Below are 15,335 nucleotides of genomic sequence, written 5' to 3' on the forward strand. Positions count from 1 at the left end.
TTCAGTTATTCATAATCTGTATGTTATGTTAGGTTATTTATTGCTTTAAAGACTTAGAAGAATGAAAAAAGAAAGATGTGGCTCTTGTGCCCTCAAAGAGCACTTGTGTTATAATTGGGGTGAAAATATTTAGAAAAGTTAAGAAAAGTTAAGTGATCACATAAGGCAGTATGTGATGCAGTATTATATCATGAGCACTTATAACAAGTACTCTAAGAATTCAGAAGAAGCAGTATTCAACAGTCATGCCACCTTTCCGAGAAGATCTGGGATTTCATTTCAGTGGCTGATAGCAAATGGGTTAAGGAGCCTAACATGTCTTATAGTTGTAGGAAAATCATGAAGGCTTTAAAGCAAAAGAACATAGGACCAGCAGTATTTTAGGAAAATGTATTTTGTTGTAGCAAGCAAAATGTCTATGAGTATGAGATAAATAACAAGGAGACCTATGAGAATGATTAGAATCTGGTTTATAGTGGTGACCCTGCAAAGAAAGAATTCAGCAGCTGATTGAAATAACAGAATTCAGTAACTGATTGGATTGGGTTTCCAGCCTGTAACAGAATGGAGGCAAAGAACCAATAGGAAATAAAGAGAAATCAGGTGTGGAAGAAAATCAGAATGGCCAGTAGGAAATAACAGCATAAGGCCTCAAAAGAAATATCTGCACTGGACACACAGCTTTGGGAGACACCGGTGAGAAGAAATGACTTCTACCCAGAGCATGGAAAGCAAAATGAAAGAAATAAAAGGTTGAAGACTAAATCTGGAGAAGCAAACAGTTAAAGCATATAAGGAAAATGTAGAATAAATGATGCAAATGAAAGTCCTCAAAATGGCAAGAGAATTCAATGGCAACCCAGAAGCTAAGGAAGAAGAGAGTTTCAAAGCAAGAGTTCATCAACAGTTATACATAACAGAGATGCCAAAGGCCACTGGCATTGACCAGGTTCAGTCCCAGCAATAGCCTTACATACTCGAATCCATAAGTATTCCTTTTCCTTCAATCTTTAGTTACTGATTGTCCATACCAATCATTTAGCACACATACCTGGTTATTTTTAAGTATCTATCAATTATCCACACATGTTCATATATTAAGCCTTAACTCCTTGGTAGTATTATAGTAAGCTTCTTAAGGGAAGAGATCATAATCCATACTTTCTGCATTGTCTCCTCTCCATCACATCATGCCATGTCTATAGAAACTACTTAAAATATTTTTAAATGACTAATTATGATTGTCCAGGTTATTGTGGTATGTGGATAAAGGCAAGTTAATAAGGGAGAAGGCAGACACTGGTCTAGTATTGAGCCTTGCTACTAAAACATGGTCCATGGACCAGCAGTATCATCATCACCGGGAGGTCATTAGAAACATAGACCAACTGAATCAGAATTACGTTTCAACAAGATCCCCAAGTGATTGATCCCTATGCACATGGTATTTGAGAGGAACTGATATGGAGGCAGTATAATACAGAAGGGGCTAACACCAAGTTACTAAAGAAGGTGGTTGGAAGAGGGAAAGATGGCACATGAGGTTCAACATGTGAGCATGTGCTGAGACCCTCTTCAGCCCTGTGGCCCAATGAAGGAGGCCAGGCCCTTTGTGTATACTGCAGGCCAAGCCCAGAAAACAATCCCAGGTTTTGATCAAGAGCCCAGATGCACAAATCCTTCTTTCATAATCTGCTGCTAAGTTCAAGCATAGGAAAGGTTTCGTAGATTGTATCTACTCGGTTGTTTTTCCAGGTTTTATAAATATTCTGACCTCAGGAAAGACCCTATATTTATGTGCCCCCTATTTATCTATCCCTAGGAAATTATGATGATATTCTGTCTCTCACTCATTTCTCCTATAACATTGTTTCCCTCTAAATCTTAGATTGCAATTGCTAAAATAATTTATTGGTGTAACTGAAAGCCAAAATGAAAGTGCAACTCTGATAATAGGAAGGGACTGCAACTAAGAGAACTAAACTGACAGCACTATTGTTTAAATGATGAGGTGTCAGAAAAAACTCACAAAGGAGAGACTAAAGAATAGTCAGGTCCCAAGGGATAAAGACAAAGCAGTTAACCACTTTTGAGACAGAATCTTTCTCTTGTTAGGGATGTGACAAATGCTTTATTATTTCTTTCTCTAACTTTCCTATAGATGTGTGCATTGAGTACCCCTACCTCAAAATATCATGGTGCTAAATGAATTCTCTGTGGTCTTATCACTTTATTGATACATAATTTACGTATCGTAAAGTTCATATTTCAGACATGGAAGAAACATTCATTCCATCCCCTGCCTTCAAGCAATGTTTTGTTAAACTCATCCAGGAATATAATATGATTAAAATATCCAGGAATATGGGACATCATTATCACGCTTTGACAATATATTCTAGTATCTTAGCTTCTATCAGTGGAAAGAATATCTTAAGTATCTCAAAGATTCAAATTATCAGGGTCTATAATAAAGTAATGATTTTAATGCTATATTTCAAAGATGCCTGGCCCTTGAAATCTGTTTACCTGTAGGAACGCCATTAGGAAGTGATATTTCACTTACTACAATCTAATGTGGAAATCACAAATTCTTACAAACAACAGTTCCCCCGGTTTTTCCTGAACCATTTTCCTACCAGTTGATATGTGTAATAGGGGCTGCTGGAGTCTGAAAAATCCATTAGTTTTTGCCTCAGGGATGTCATGTGTCCTTAGGTTGATATTTATCTCCAAAAGAAAAAAGGAACTTACATGCTCTCACAAAACTTCGCCATCGTGCTCGGCTTCTCCTGGTCACGTCTCTGTCGAAACCAGCGCTGAATACTGCGAACATCCCAGTCTAGCTGCTTGGAAAGTCCTTCCAATCTCTTTTCATCTGGATGCTTTAAAAAAAAAAAGACACCAGAAAATTCATTTTCAATCCAATTTCATGCCAATCATAAACAGATCTGTTGGTATCTATGCTTGAGATTTTTTCTGTATTTACTATTTGCTACTGAGATTTCTATCTTGACCAGGTATGACCAAGGCCTTCCACTAGCAGTATGAACATAAACAACTTCTTAAGACAACAAAAGCAATTCATTATGAAACAACATGGAAAAATATGAATCTTCTCTAATGCTTGCATTGCTCCTCACCAGCAATGTACGTCCTCAGGGGCAATGTCGATGGAGTAGCCAACTGGGTGAGTCAGGGGATGGGAGTTCAGTGAAGGTGAATTTGCAGAGGGGTATCATTCCAATATTTCTCTTTCTCAAGAAAAATGCTCTACCCAACTACCATGCACCATGATAATGTTCAACAGACAAGAAACATGAAAAAAATCCCAACATAGCACACATTAGCCAAAGGTACCAGTCCCACTACAAAATATGTTCTCTTTCTACTGCTACTTCTCACTCCCTTTCTCTTATTCTTCACACATTCTTCTGCTATTCCTTTTCTTAGTCATTCCTTTTGGCCAAATTCCACATTAAATCTTTTACTAAGACTATGCATTACTTGAAGAAGTAAACTGTTGAAATAATGAGAGAGAGTTCTGAAACGACAGATGTAAGTTTAATTCCTCACTCCAATGACCTTTCTGAACCTCAGTTTCCTTCTCTGTAAAACAGGGTTATTTTTTGGATTGTGGCAAGAACCAAATGTGAAAATGTATGTAAACTCAGTAAATGTTAGTTCTCTTTTCTTATCCCTCCCCTCTCTTAATTGGAAGTTTCACCTTTCAACTTTGTTTCCACTTTCTCAGATCCTACTCTCCTGTTTCTACCAGGTAACCACAGTTATTAAATCAGTTCTTTCCTGAGATTTTATGCAAATATAAGCAAATTTGGATATGTATTCTTATTTCCTCCTTTCTCACACAAATGTTTACATATTACATATATTGTTCAGGACTTTGGGTTTTTCACTTTATAATGTATCTTGGAATATTCAATATCAGTATTTAGAGAACATCCTCGTTCCTCTGTAGAATTGAAGGGATATGCCATAATTTATTTATTAACTCCCCTATTAATGACCATTTAGGTAGTTTCCATACTTCTACTACTATAAACAATGTTGCAGTAAAAACCTTCATCATGGGTCATTTGGTACAGATATATCTGTAGGATAAATTCCTGGCAGTATAAGTTCTAGATCAAAGGGTCTATGCACTTATAATTTATTTAGATATTTAAAAATTATATTTACCAGTGATTATTATTAATTTACACTCTCAGGAGAAAGAGTGCCCATTTTCCCAAAGCCTCATCAATAAAGTATGGTATCAAACTTTTCTATTTTTTCAATCTCATATATAAAAAGTAGTATCTGTAATTTTTAATTTGTATTTCTCTTTTAATGAAGGGGGCATTAAAACATCTATATTTCCTTTTTTTGTGAAAGTATTGCTCATATCCATATATTTTATTTGCTCAGTATTTTCTTTATTGATATATAGGATTCCTTCATTTATTAAGGTAATTAAATCTTTGTACCATAAGTTGTATATTTTCCTATTATGTCATTGGGTTTTCGAATTTGTTTATGGTATTTTTGTTTTACTTTTCACTTACTTGAAGATAAATTTTTGAAAAAATATATGAATTTATTATCTTCTCTATTATAGCTTTTGAAGTACAGGTCATAATTTAAAAAGACTTCCCCACTCCAAAATGTTCTAGAAATTGTCCCATGTTTCATTCAAATACATTTATGAGTTAATTTTTACATTAATCTTTAGTACATTTGGAAAATATTCTGGTGTACAGTGTGAGGTAGATTCTAATATTATTTCTTTCCAGGTAGCCACCCATATAGCCAAAGCCCTAGCTCATCTTTGCTCCATTGAAAAAACCAAATGTTTTCTTTCATTGGTCTATTATTCATGTGCCAAAACTATACAGTTATAATGATTGTGGCTTCCTACTATGTTTTAATGCCTAGAAAAGCAAATTGAAGACCTTGTTTTTCAGAGTTTTATAAGAAATACTAGTTTATTTTTCTATAAATTTTTAGCATTAGCTTGTCTAGCTTCAGAATAAACAAATTGTTCAAATAAGCAAACCTATTTGTATTTTTATTGAGATTGCACCAAATTCTTAAATTAGCATAAGGTAAAGTGACATCTTTAGTCTACTTGTCTTTTGTGCCTTTCAAGCGCATAAAAATTTTTTTGAAAAGTCTTGCACTTAAATTGCATATATTCCTAGAGATATTTATCTTTTTTGGTTTCTGTTGTAAATAAGATACTTTCTTATATCTTCTAAGGGCTTATTGTTGGCTTGTATCTGAAAGTCATTGATTTCTGTGTATTATTTTTGCATTAGAATTTTGCATTGTTTGTGGTAGTTTTACACTTGATTTCCTTCATTTTCCAGGTAAATAATCATATCACAGCATATTACTGGAATATAAGCTCCACAAACAAAGGGAATTTTTAATACTTATTCACCACTACAAGGGACTCAACGTTTGCTGAATTAATGAATAAATTTTCAATTATCAATAGTTTTACCTGTTTTTAATTTTTATGCCTTTATTTTCTTTCTCTTATCTACTTGCCAATTCAATGCAAAAGTTAGCAAAATACTGAACAGCAGTTTTATAAATCTACTTCAGACTTTAGTAAAAATACCTCTCATGTTTATTATTAAGCAAGCTGGGTCCAAGATACAAATATATTTTTCATGTAAAGAAAATTTTATTTTAATCAAAATGGTGTTCAATTTTTGTATCCACAAAGATAATCATGTGAATTTTCTCACAGATCTAATAATATGATCAATTATAGATATACATTTCTTATATTAAATACAAGAAGGTCCTGCATTTCTAGAATAAACATTTTTGGTGATGAGGAATAATTCTTCTAATGTGCTGCTATATTCTGTTTGATACTACTTTATTTAGGAATTTTCATCAAAATTAATAAGCATAATTGGTATCTCATTTATTTGTTGGGGAAATCTTTGTCAGGTTTTGATATTAACAATTTATTCCTGCATAAAAAAAGAACTTGAATGGTTTCCTTAATTTTCCATGCTTTGGTATAGTTTAAATAGTATTGGAATTAACTGCTATATAAGGTTATGTTAGAATTCTCTTGTAAAAGCATCTAAACTTAGTACATTTTTTCAGTTTAGGTTTTTTAATTATATGCATATAAACATACATATATACACATATACATAAATAATGGAGTAAATTACAGCTAGTAAATTACATTTTCTTAGAACAACTTTCATCTATCCAATTTTTTCAATTTTATTTACACAGAGTTAACAGAAATGTATTCTTTAATTTCCCTCTATTTCTATGGCTGGAAATTAGTATTTTTATCAATTATCATGTTGAAACTTTGTGCTTTCTTTTTCAATTTTATTTACACAGAGTTAACAGAAATGTATTCTTTAATTTCCCTCTATTTCTATGGCTAGAAATTAGTATTTTTATCAATTACCATGTTGAAACTTTGTGCTTTTTTTTTTCATTCGGTTAGCTTACTTTCTGTGAAAAAAATTAAACAGGTATTTTTTGTTGAATTTTTAATTCAATAGTTTTGCTAACTCATTGGGCATTCATTAACATTCTTATGCTTATTTATTTTTTTGTTCTTTTTCTAATTTTGACTATGTGCCTATTTTTTTCAAATACAGGCACACTTAAGAGATATTGCATGTTTGGATTCAGACCACCCCAATAAAGCAAGTCATACAATTTTTTTGCTTTCCCAGTGCAAAGAAAAGTTATGTTTATACTATGCTATAGTCTATTAGGTGTGCAATAGCATTATCTCTAAAAAGACAATGTATATACCTTAATGGAAATAAACTTATTGCTAAAAAAATTGTAACCATCAGCTGAGCCTTTAGCAAGTCCATAACCCTTTTGCTGGTGTGTTGCAGTGTGGGCTCGCCCGGAGGGCCGCTGCAGGGGCGGTGTGGGCTCGGGCGGAGGGCTGCAACACACGGAGGGGCCTTCCAAGAAGGCGCTCTGGGGCCGGCAAGGTGCGGAGGACGCGCGGTAGGAAGAAGACTACCGAGGAGACCAGGATCTGTGCGCAAGTCTGATTTATTCAGGAAGTACAGCGGTTAATATAGGGCGAAGACGGGGGAGGGGCAGTGGGCGTGGCCGGGGGGCGGCAGACGGCTGATAGGTTCGTGCAGGGGTGCATCACTGGTTGCGGGCAGAAGACGGGGTAGACAGGGTTCTCGGCAGCAGCGAGGCGGGGCTGTCATGGCGCGGCGGTGGCCCTCGGGGGAGAGGCGGGGTTAGGCCACCGACGGGGAAGCGGGTGCAGCTGGGCAGAGGGGCGGGCAGTATGCCCGAACCCCAAGCGGAGGGCCTTAACGCCCGTTCCCGCCACCCAGGTCCGACTCGCACCGGCGCCTGGAGACGAGCCGACCCTTGCTGTCGCCACGCTCCCACACGGTGCCACCCTACATTTCCCCCTTTTCTTTTATTAAGCGCCGAAGAAGGTGGAAGAGGAAGGGCCAGCGCTCATTTTGTTGGGGGGGCCTCTCCAGGCAGCGCGTTCGAGAAGCCTGTCTTGGGGGGGGGTGAAGGTGGGTGGCGGTGGCCGCTGGGCCCTTTCAGCTTGGGCTAGGTGGAGTAGCCGCAGAACTTGTTGGCGGAGAGGGTTGGGCTCAGCATTCAGGGTCATCGTGGCCATCCGAGGGGCGAGGTGTCGCTGGCGACGTTTCTTTCTCCGGGTCAGGCGGTTCGGCAGTGGCGGGCCGGATGAGGCGTCCTGGGATCCAGATGGGCTGGGCGGCGTCATCTGGAAAGACACAAGCAAAACCCCTTCCCTTGGGCAAGGAGGGGGGCAGGCCCTGACCAGATGTTAGTCTTGGGGTCTTTCCACTGAACAAGGGGGGCCTGTGTGGGCCGGTAGGACGGGCCCCAATGAGCATGTACTGGGGAAAGGCCATCCTCATCAAAGCAGAGGAGATTGTGGTGGATTAAGGCAGAGGTGACAATTTCTCCAGGTGTGTGGCGGGGATATGGTTGCTCCTTTCCTTTTGAATAAGATGCTTGAGGAAGAGATGAGTGCGTTCAACCATGCCTTGACCTTGGGGGTTGAGCGGAATTCCAAAGTGATGAGTGATGTTGTATAGCCTCAGGAACGCGGCAAAGGAAGCGCTGCGATATGCTGGTCCATTGTCGGTTTTCAGGTCCCATGGGACTCCCATGAAGAGGATGGCTTGTCTGAGGGCCTGAATGCAGTGCTTGGCTGTTTCTCCTGGGAGGGGAACGGCATAGCACAGGTGGGAGAAGGTGTCAATGGCCACATGGAGATACTTGAGCCTGCCGAACTGGGGCACGTGGGTGACGTCCATTTGCCATCGGGCATTGGGGCGTAGCCCGCGCGGATTAACTCCTTGCAGTTGTAGCGGCCCAAGGGGCAGAAGGGGTGCACAGGTTTGGCAGCATCTGACCATGTGCTTGCAGGCCTGGATGGAAAGTTCCGGGAACAACTTGTGAAGGCTCCTGGCAGAGAAGTGAAATCGAGAGTGGAGTAGCTTGGCTTGGTTGAGGAGGTCGCCAGGTGGAGGGGTGGGCGGTCGGCCTCCCGAGCGCTCTACTGAGGCTGGGAGGGCTTGGACGGCTTGATCGGCGAGGTTATTGCCGGCGGCGATAGGTCCAGGAAGGCCAGAATGGCTCCTCACATGGGCGATGTACCAGGGCGCCATGCGGTTTTCCAAGAGACTCTGGAGAGTTAGGAGTGCTTGGTCGATAGGCCTTTTGGCAGGAAAAAACGTGGCGAAAGCCAAGACTTGGCAGACTTGCAAGGTGTACAGGCTGTCGGTGAAGATGTTGAGGGGTCTGTCGGGACAGGCACGGAGAGCTAGGACGACGGCTTGGAGCTCTCCTACCTGGACAGAGTTCACGTTGATGTGGATGAGTATTTGAGGCTCTGACGTACCAGGCGAGTAGATGACAGCTGCGAACTTGTGCTTGGAGGCGTCAGTGAAGGCGGTGGTGGCTTGGATGAGTGGCCTCTTGCTGGCGGGGCTGAGGCCTGCCCCCTCTCGCATTTAAAGGCTGCCATTGGCTGTTGGCGGTGCGGCAGTCACGGGCCCAATGGTATCCTTTGCCACAGCGGGGACATGGGGTGGGAGGCGCGCGTGGTCTGGCTCCTCCGGTGTCTTGAGGCGTGTTCGTGGATGGTCGTGGTCAGGCGGCATGAGGGCATTCGCGGGCAAAATGTCTGGTTTCTCTGCATTTGAAGCAGTCGGAGGAGAGGGACATGGCCGTGGCTATGGCCTGAGCCAGCGCGGTGGCCTGCGGGTCTATGTGGGAGCAGGCCAGGATCCAGTCGTGTACTCCCCTTTCCTTCATTGGTAGGATGGCTTGTCGGCAGGCATTGGTGGCCCCTTCCAGAATGAGTTCCCGGGCAAGGGCTTGTTGCGCACGCTCGCCAGGGACCTTGCGCTTGCAGGCCTCCTGAACCCGGGATACGAAGTCGGCGAAGTCTTCATCTTTTCGTTGGACTAGCTTGGCAAGTGGCTCAGGTCTGGTGGCGGAGCAGCTGCGGAAAGCACGGAAAGCCAGCTCGCGAAGTTGGAGCCAGAACTCGGGGGGGGGCGTTGTGATATTGGGACGGATTGGCGAATTGGCCCGTGCCTGTGTAAGCGTCCGGGGGATGGCGAGCCCCGACACGGGCGTTGTGTGCCACTTGCTTTTCTGCCTCTGATGTAAAGTGAGCATGCCAGTCGATGAATTGGCCGGGGTTAGAATGGCCCGAGCGAGGGAAACCCAGTCATACGGAACCGCGAGCTGAGTGCTAAGCTCCTCAAGCAAATGTTGGGCGTATGGGCTACCGAGGCCGTCCTCTTTAACAGCCTTGTGGAGGTTTTTTATTTCGTCAGCTGTAAAGGGGTACCAATCCTGCGGACGGTGCCGCGAGGGGGCGGCATTCAGCAGGTACAAGAGCGGCGTCTGACGCGCGGGGGCCAAGTACCCATGGGCCCTCTGGTGAATGAGGGATCCGCGGCGGGGGGTGCCCAGGGGGTGGGGCGAGAACGTGGCTCGTCCCAAGATGGCGGTGCCTCACAAGATGGTAGACTGCCCCAGGGGGTAGGTGGCTTGTAAGATGGCGGCCGCTCCTCTTCCGGTGGGGGCCAGGATGGCGCCGTGGCCGGAGGGGGCGGGTATAGGGGGAGGGACTTCCCTTTATCCTCCCAAGAAGAAGGCGGAAGTTCGCCATCTTGGGGCGAGGTAGGCACGTCCAGTTTGGGCGGGCAAGAGTCCAGGGCGTTGTTGAGGCAGCTGGACAAGGACTCGGTGTCGGAATCACTGTCTGACTGAGACCCCTCTCCCTTGCTCTTACCGCAGGTGCAGTGGAAAGCGTCCCGATTGACGGGGGTGCCCTGGAGGCACGAGCGAATGGCGATGAGCGTGGGGAGAAGGCTGGGGGGAAAACGCTTGTTCTCATACTCCATAGCCGCTGTGACGCGGTCAATGAGGTTAGTGTACGTGTCCGGGTCCCACAGCTGGCAAGTGGAGAGCCAGGGGTTGAAAGGCAGCAAAAGGTCCCAGTACGTTTGGAGCTGCTTTACTGAGACATTCATATGATTGGTGTCTAAAAGGCCGGCAAGGGCCCTGAGGTGCCTGGCAGGAGGAAAGACGGCCGCCCATGGCACCGATGGCGGGGCCTAGCGAAGACGGGGGTCCTTACCTTGCAGGCGAGGCGGGTGCGGGTCTGGCTGGGAAGTTGTTGCTCCCACGTTGGACGCCAAATGTCACAGTGTGGGCTCGCCCAGAGGGCCGCCGCAGGGGCAGTGTGGGCACGGGCGGAGGGCTGCAACACACGGAGGGGCCTTCCGAGAAGGCGCTCTGGGGCCTGCAAGGTGCGGAGGACGCGTGGTAGGAAGAAGACTACTGAGGAGACCAGGATCTGTGCGCAAGTCTGATTTATTCAGGAAGTACAGCGGTTAATATAGGGCGAAGATGGGGGAGGGGCAGGGGGCGTGGCCGGGGGGGCAGCAGACAGCTGATAGGTTCGTGCAGGGGTGCATCACTGGTTGCGGGCAGAAGACGGGGTAGACAGGGTTCTCAGCGGCAGCGAGGCGGGGCTGTCATGGCGCGGCGGTGGCCCTCGGGGGAGAGGCGGGGTTAGGCCACCGAGGGGGAAGCGGGTGCAGCTGGGCAGAGGGGCGAGCAGTACGCCCGAACCCCAAGCGGAGGGCCTTAACGCCCGTTCCCGCCACCCGGGTCCAACTCGCACCGGCGCCTGGAGACGAGCCGACCCTTGCTGTCGCCGCGCTCCCACACAGTGCCACCCTACACTGGTGGAAGGTCTAGCCTAGATGTTGATGGCTGCTGACTGATCAGGGTGGTGGTTGCTGTTAATTGGGGTGGCTTTACCACTGCTGGGTATATACCCAGCAGAACTGAAAACAAGGACACAAACCGATATATGTACACCAATGTTCATAGCAGCATTGTTCACTATCACCAAAAGTTGGAATCAACCCAAATGCCCATCAACAGATGAGTGGATCAATAAAATGTGGTATATACATACAATGGAATACTATTCAGCTGTAAGAAAAAATACACTACAAATACACGTGATAACATGGATGAATCTTGAGAACCTTATGTTGAGTGAAGCAACCCAGGCATTGAAGGACAAATACTACATGACCTCAATGATATGAAATAAGCAAGCTGCCTCAGAGAGCTAGAGACTGGAAGACAGGCTTACAGGAAATCGAGGGGTGGAGGAAGGATGTGAGCTGATGTCTGCAGGGGTGGAATCTATGATGAGCTGGCGGTTAAGTATGAGCACAAAGAAGAGATAAAATGGGGGCAAGGGGTTGCCTTTGGGTGGGGCTTTGCAGGTTTGAGGGGGGCTGGGGATGGGCGGATGGGTAATATTGCCCAAAAAATTGGGGGGAAGGAGGGGCAACATACAAACATAGGAGAGTGTCAGGTGTTGGTTGAGAGTAAAATGCTGAGAAAACCATATCAAAATATAATTATGAGGGTTACCTGTTTAGGATGCTTGGAGGGGATGGTCTGACGCGGGACGGACTCCTGGGGAACGTCTGAATGCTCATTTTGCCATAGTGGGTTGTACCATTGGGTAGAGACCCAAGTAGTGAGAGTGGGGGTGGACCCACATCCTGGGAAGGACTAATGCCATCAAATAGAGGGAACTGTATCTCTCGAGAGAACGGGTGGCTCCCAGGACATTAGGGCAGTTGAGCAAGTCAGGCCCTGAACACTGTTGCAAGTATCTCTGGATGTAGCTCCTTGGGAAATGGAGATTGGCTGTCGCTGTGGGCCCCAAGGAGAGGGGAAAATGGATGTTGAATGGATGGAACGAAGGTAAATGTGGGGGCAAGAGAGGAGTTTCACGAGAGTACACAAGGATGGATATAAAACATGTACTATTACACCAAAAACATAGGGGACGACAGACTAATAATGTAAACCATAATGTAAAACATAGGATAACTAAAAATTTAGAAACTGTATATCCTAAAGTATGGACCACAATGTAAGCACAGATGTCACCTTGTTTGAAAGCTATTGTCTCGGAGTCTGTACATCAGTTTCAGTAAATATGATATGAATAAGTTAAAAGATTATCACTGTGGAAGGGAAAAGGTTTTATGGTGGATGTGTAGGAGTACTGTATATTGTATATATGAATTTCTGTGATCTAGGGCTCCTGTGAAGAGAAGCTCAATAATTAGGAAAAAAGAAAAGAAAAAGATAGGATGTAGAATTTTTCCAAATCAATATGTATTCTATATCTAACCTTTAAACTCATCGCTATATTCCATTTTACTAGTAAGGGAACCTGACATTATATTGGGCTTCACTTTTCAGGAAATTTTGGATCACAGAGTGGTTCAACAATGGCAGCGGAGGAATACTGGTATGGGATGTTATTGACAGGCAATATATGGTTGACAGGGAGTTATACAGGGCATATGTCCAGGGTGCATGGTAATGTTTGGATATACTCATAGTGGAAACAATTAAAAACAACAGCTGGGGGGGTACTGGGTTACTGGCCATGGGGGGCTCTGTCGTGGTCCCTAGGGGAGCAGCGGCAGTCCCCCAGGTGCAACGGTAAGGACCAGGAAGAAATGAGGGTCCAACGGTGAGCCCGATACTAATGACAATGCTTGTGAGCCTATATGCCTGAAATAAGAACAAGGCCTAGAGCAGCACTGTGCCTAGGAGTTTCCTCCTGACAGCCTCCATGTTACTCAAATGTGGCCAGTCTCGAAGCCAAACTCAGCATGTAAATGCAATGCCTTCCCCCCAGCGTGGGACATGACACCAGGGGATGAGCCTCCCTGGCACTGAGGGATCACTACCAAGTACCAGCTGATGATGCAACTAGAAAATGACCTTGAATTAAAGGTTCAACACGGCAGCAGAATATCCCTGCTACATATAATAACAGGAGTTGAAAATGCTGTTTGACCTAAATTAAGGGGGAAATGGAAAGGACAAATGAGTTTATATGGCTATGAGTCTCTAAAAAAGAGTCTGGAAGTTGTCAGAAGGATTGCCCTTATGCACACCTGAGCAGAGTCTCAGAGACAGATAAAGCAGATGCAACCCCAGGTATTGGTCCTTTTGAGGGCTAAAGAGACCCACAGGTTCTATGGTCATGGCAGATGGGGTTCACTGCCATGTCAGTTGGCCCTTCTCTGGAGCTGGTGTTTCTGCATGATGGAGCTGGACTCAGATGGGATCTCTTTTCACAAGCCTTTCATACTACTTTACTGGAATTGTAGTTGGTGCTGGGGCTTAAGATATATCTAGGGGATTTGAATCTCTGGACTGACAATATGATAGCCAGGCCTGACCTCAACAGACTCTGATTTATTGGACTTACCCCACTCAGCTAACATGGAGTTGAAGAATGTCAACCACCACACCATGGAGCCTAGAGTGCCTACAACTGAAAGCAGGAGGATTGCATCCAATATCCATGTGGAATCTAAACCCCCTCTTGACATAGATGTGGAATGGACACAACCAAGCCAAGGTCCACAGGAAGGAGGAATACAGTAAGGATCAGAGTGGACTTAATGATATTCTATTCATGAACTATTGTGGTTAATAATCGAGAAAATGTGGCATTGATGTGGAAAAAGTGGTCATGGTGGCTGCTGGGTGGGGGGAATGGGAGGAAGAGATGAGATGTGGAGGCATTTTCGGGACTTGGAGCTGTCCTGGGTGGTGCTCCAGGGACAATTACCGGACGTTGTATGTCCTCCCATGGCCCACTGGATGGAACGTGGGAGAGTGTGGGCTATCGTGTGGACCACAGGACATGGGGTGCAGCGATGCCCAGAGATGTATTCACCAGATGCAATGGATGTGTCATGATGATGGGGGGGAGTGTTACTGTGGGGGGAGTGGTGGGGTGGGGGCAGTGGGGGTGAATGGGGACCTCATATTTTTTTAATGTAATATTTTTTTTTAAATGAATAAATTGAGTAGAATTTGGAAAAAAAAATTGGGGTGGCTTTGGAAATTTCTTAAAAGAAGACTACAATGACGTTTGCCACATTGATAGACAATAGCTTTTTCTGCAGCATGCAATGTTTGATAGCATTTTACCCACAGAGAACGTCTTTCAAAATTAGAGTCAATCTTCTGAAACCATGCCACTGCTTTATTAACTATATTCATGAGATGTTCTAAATCCTTTGTTGTTATTTCAACAATGTTCACAGATCCTCACCAGGAATAGATTCCATCTCAAGAAACCATTTTCTGCTTATCTTTGCTCATTTTTGCAACTCTTTATCCTTTAAAGTTTTATCATGGGATTGCAACAATTCAGCCCCTTCTTCAAGCTCTACTTCTAATCTAGTTCTCTACTTCTCTAGTTCTATCATATCTGCAGTTATTTCCCCCACTGAAGTCTTGAGTCCCTCAAAGTCAGCCTTGAGGGTTGGAATCAACTTCTTCCAAACTCCTGTTAATCCTTATATTAACAGGAGCTAATTTCACAAATTTCAGTAATTTTCTTAATGGCATCTAGAATGGTGAATACTTTCCAGAGGGCTTTCAGTTTACTTTGTCCAGATCCATCCAAGGAATCACTATCAATGGCAAATACAGCCTTATGAAATGTATTTCTTAAATAATAAATAATAAGACTTGAGAATGGAAATGACTCCTCGATCCATGGGCTGCAGAATGGATGCTGTGTTAGCAGACATGTAAACAAGATTCATCTCATTGTGTATCAACATTAGAGCTTTTGGGTGAACAGATACATAGTCAATGAGTATTAATATTTTGAATGGAATCTTTTTTTCTGAGCAGGTCTCAACAATAGTCTTTAAATATTCATT

The 15,335-nt window shown here is 44.0% G+C and overlaps 1 protein-coding gene across 2 annotated transcripts in view; it reads right to left on the minus strand.

The window, feature by feature from the left end:
- The window catches only part of CERS6 (ceramide synthase 6), a 306,615-nt gene that overhangs the window by 227,135 nt on the left and 64,145 nt on the right, over positions 1 to 15,335 (minus strand). For both annotated transcript variants that reach the window (XM_058300691.2, XM_058300690.2), the window contains exon 3: positions 2,755 to 2,885. In XM_058300691.2, the coding sequence (XP_058156674.1) occupies positions 2,755 to 2,885 (131 nt within the window). The remainder of the gene's footprint in view (positions 1 to 2,754; positions 2,886 to 15,335) is intronic.

Source organism: Dasypus novemcinctus, chromosome 7 (genome assembly GCF_030445035.2).
Source record: "Dasypus novemcinctus isolate mDasNov1 chromosome 7, mDasNov1.1.hap2, whole genome shotgun sequence".
In the NCBI taxonomy this organism is placed as follows: Eukaryota; Metazoa; Chordata; class Mammalia; order Cingulata; family Dasypodidae; genus Dasypus; species Dasypus novemcinctus.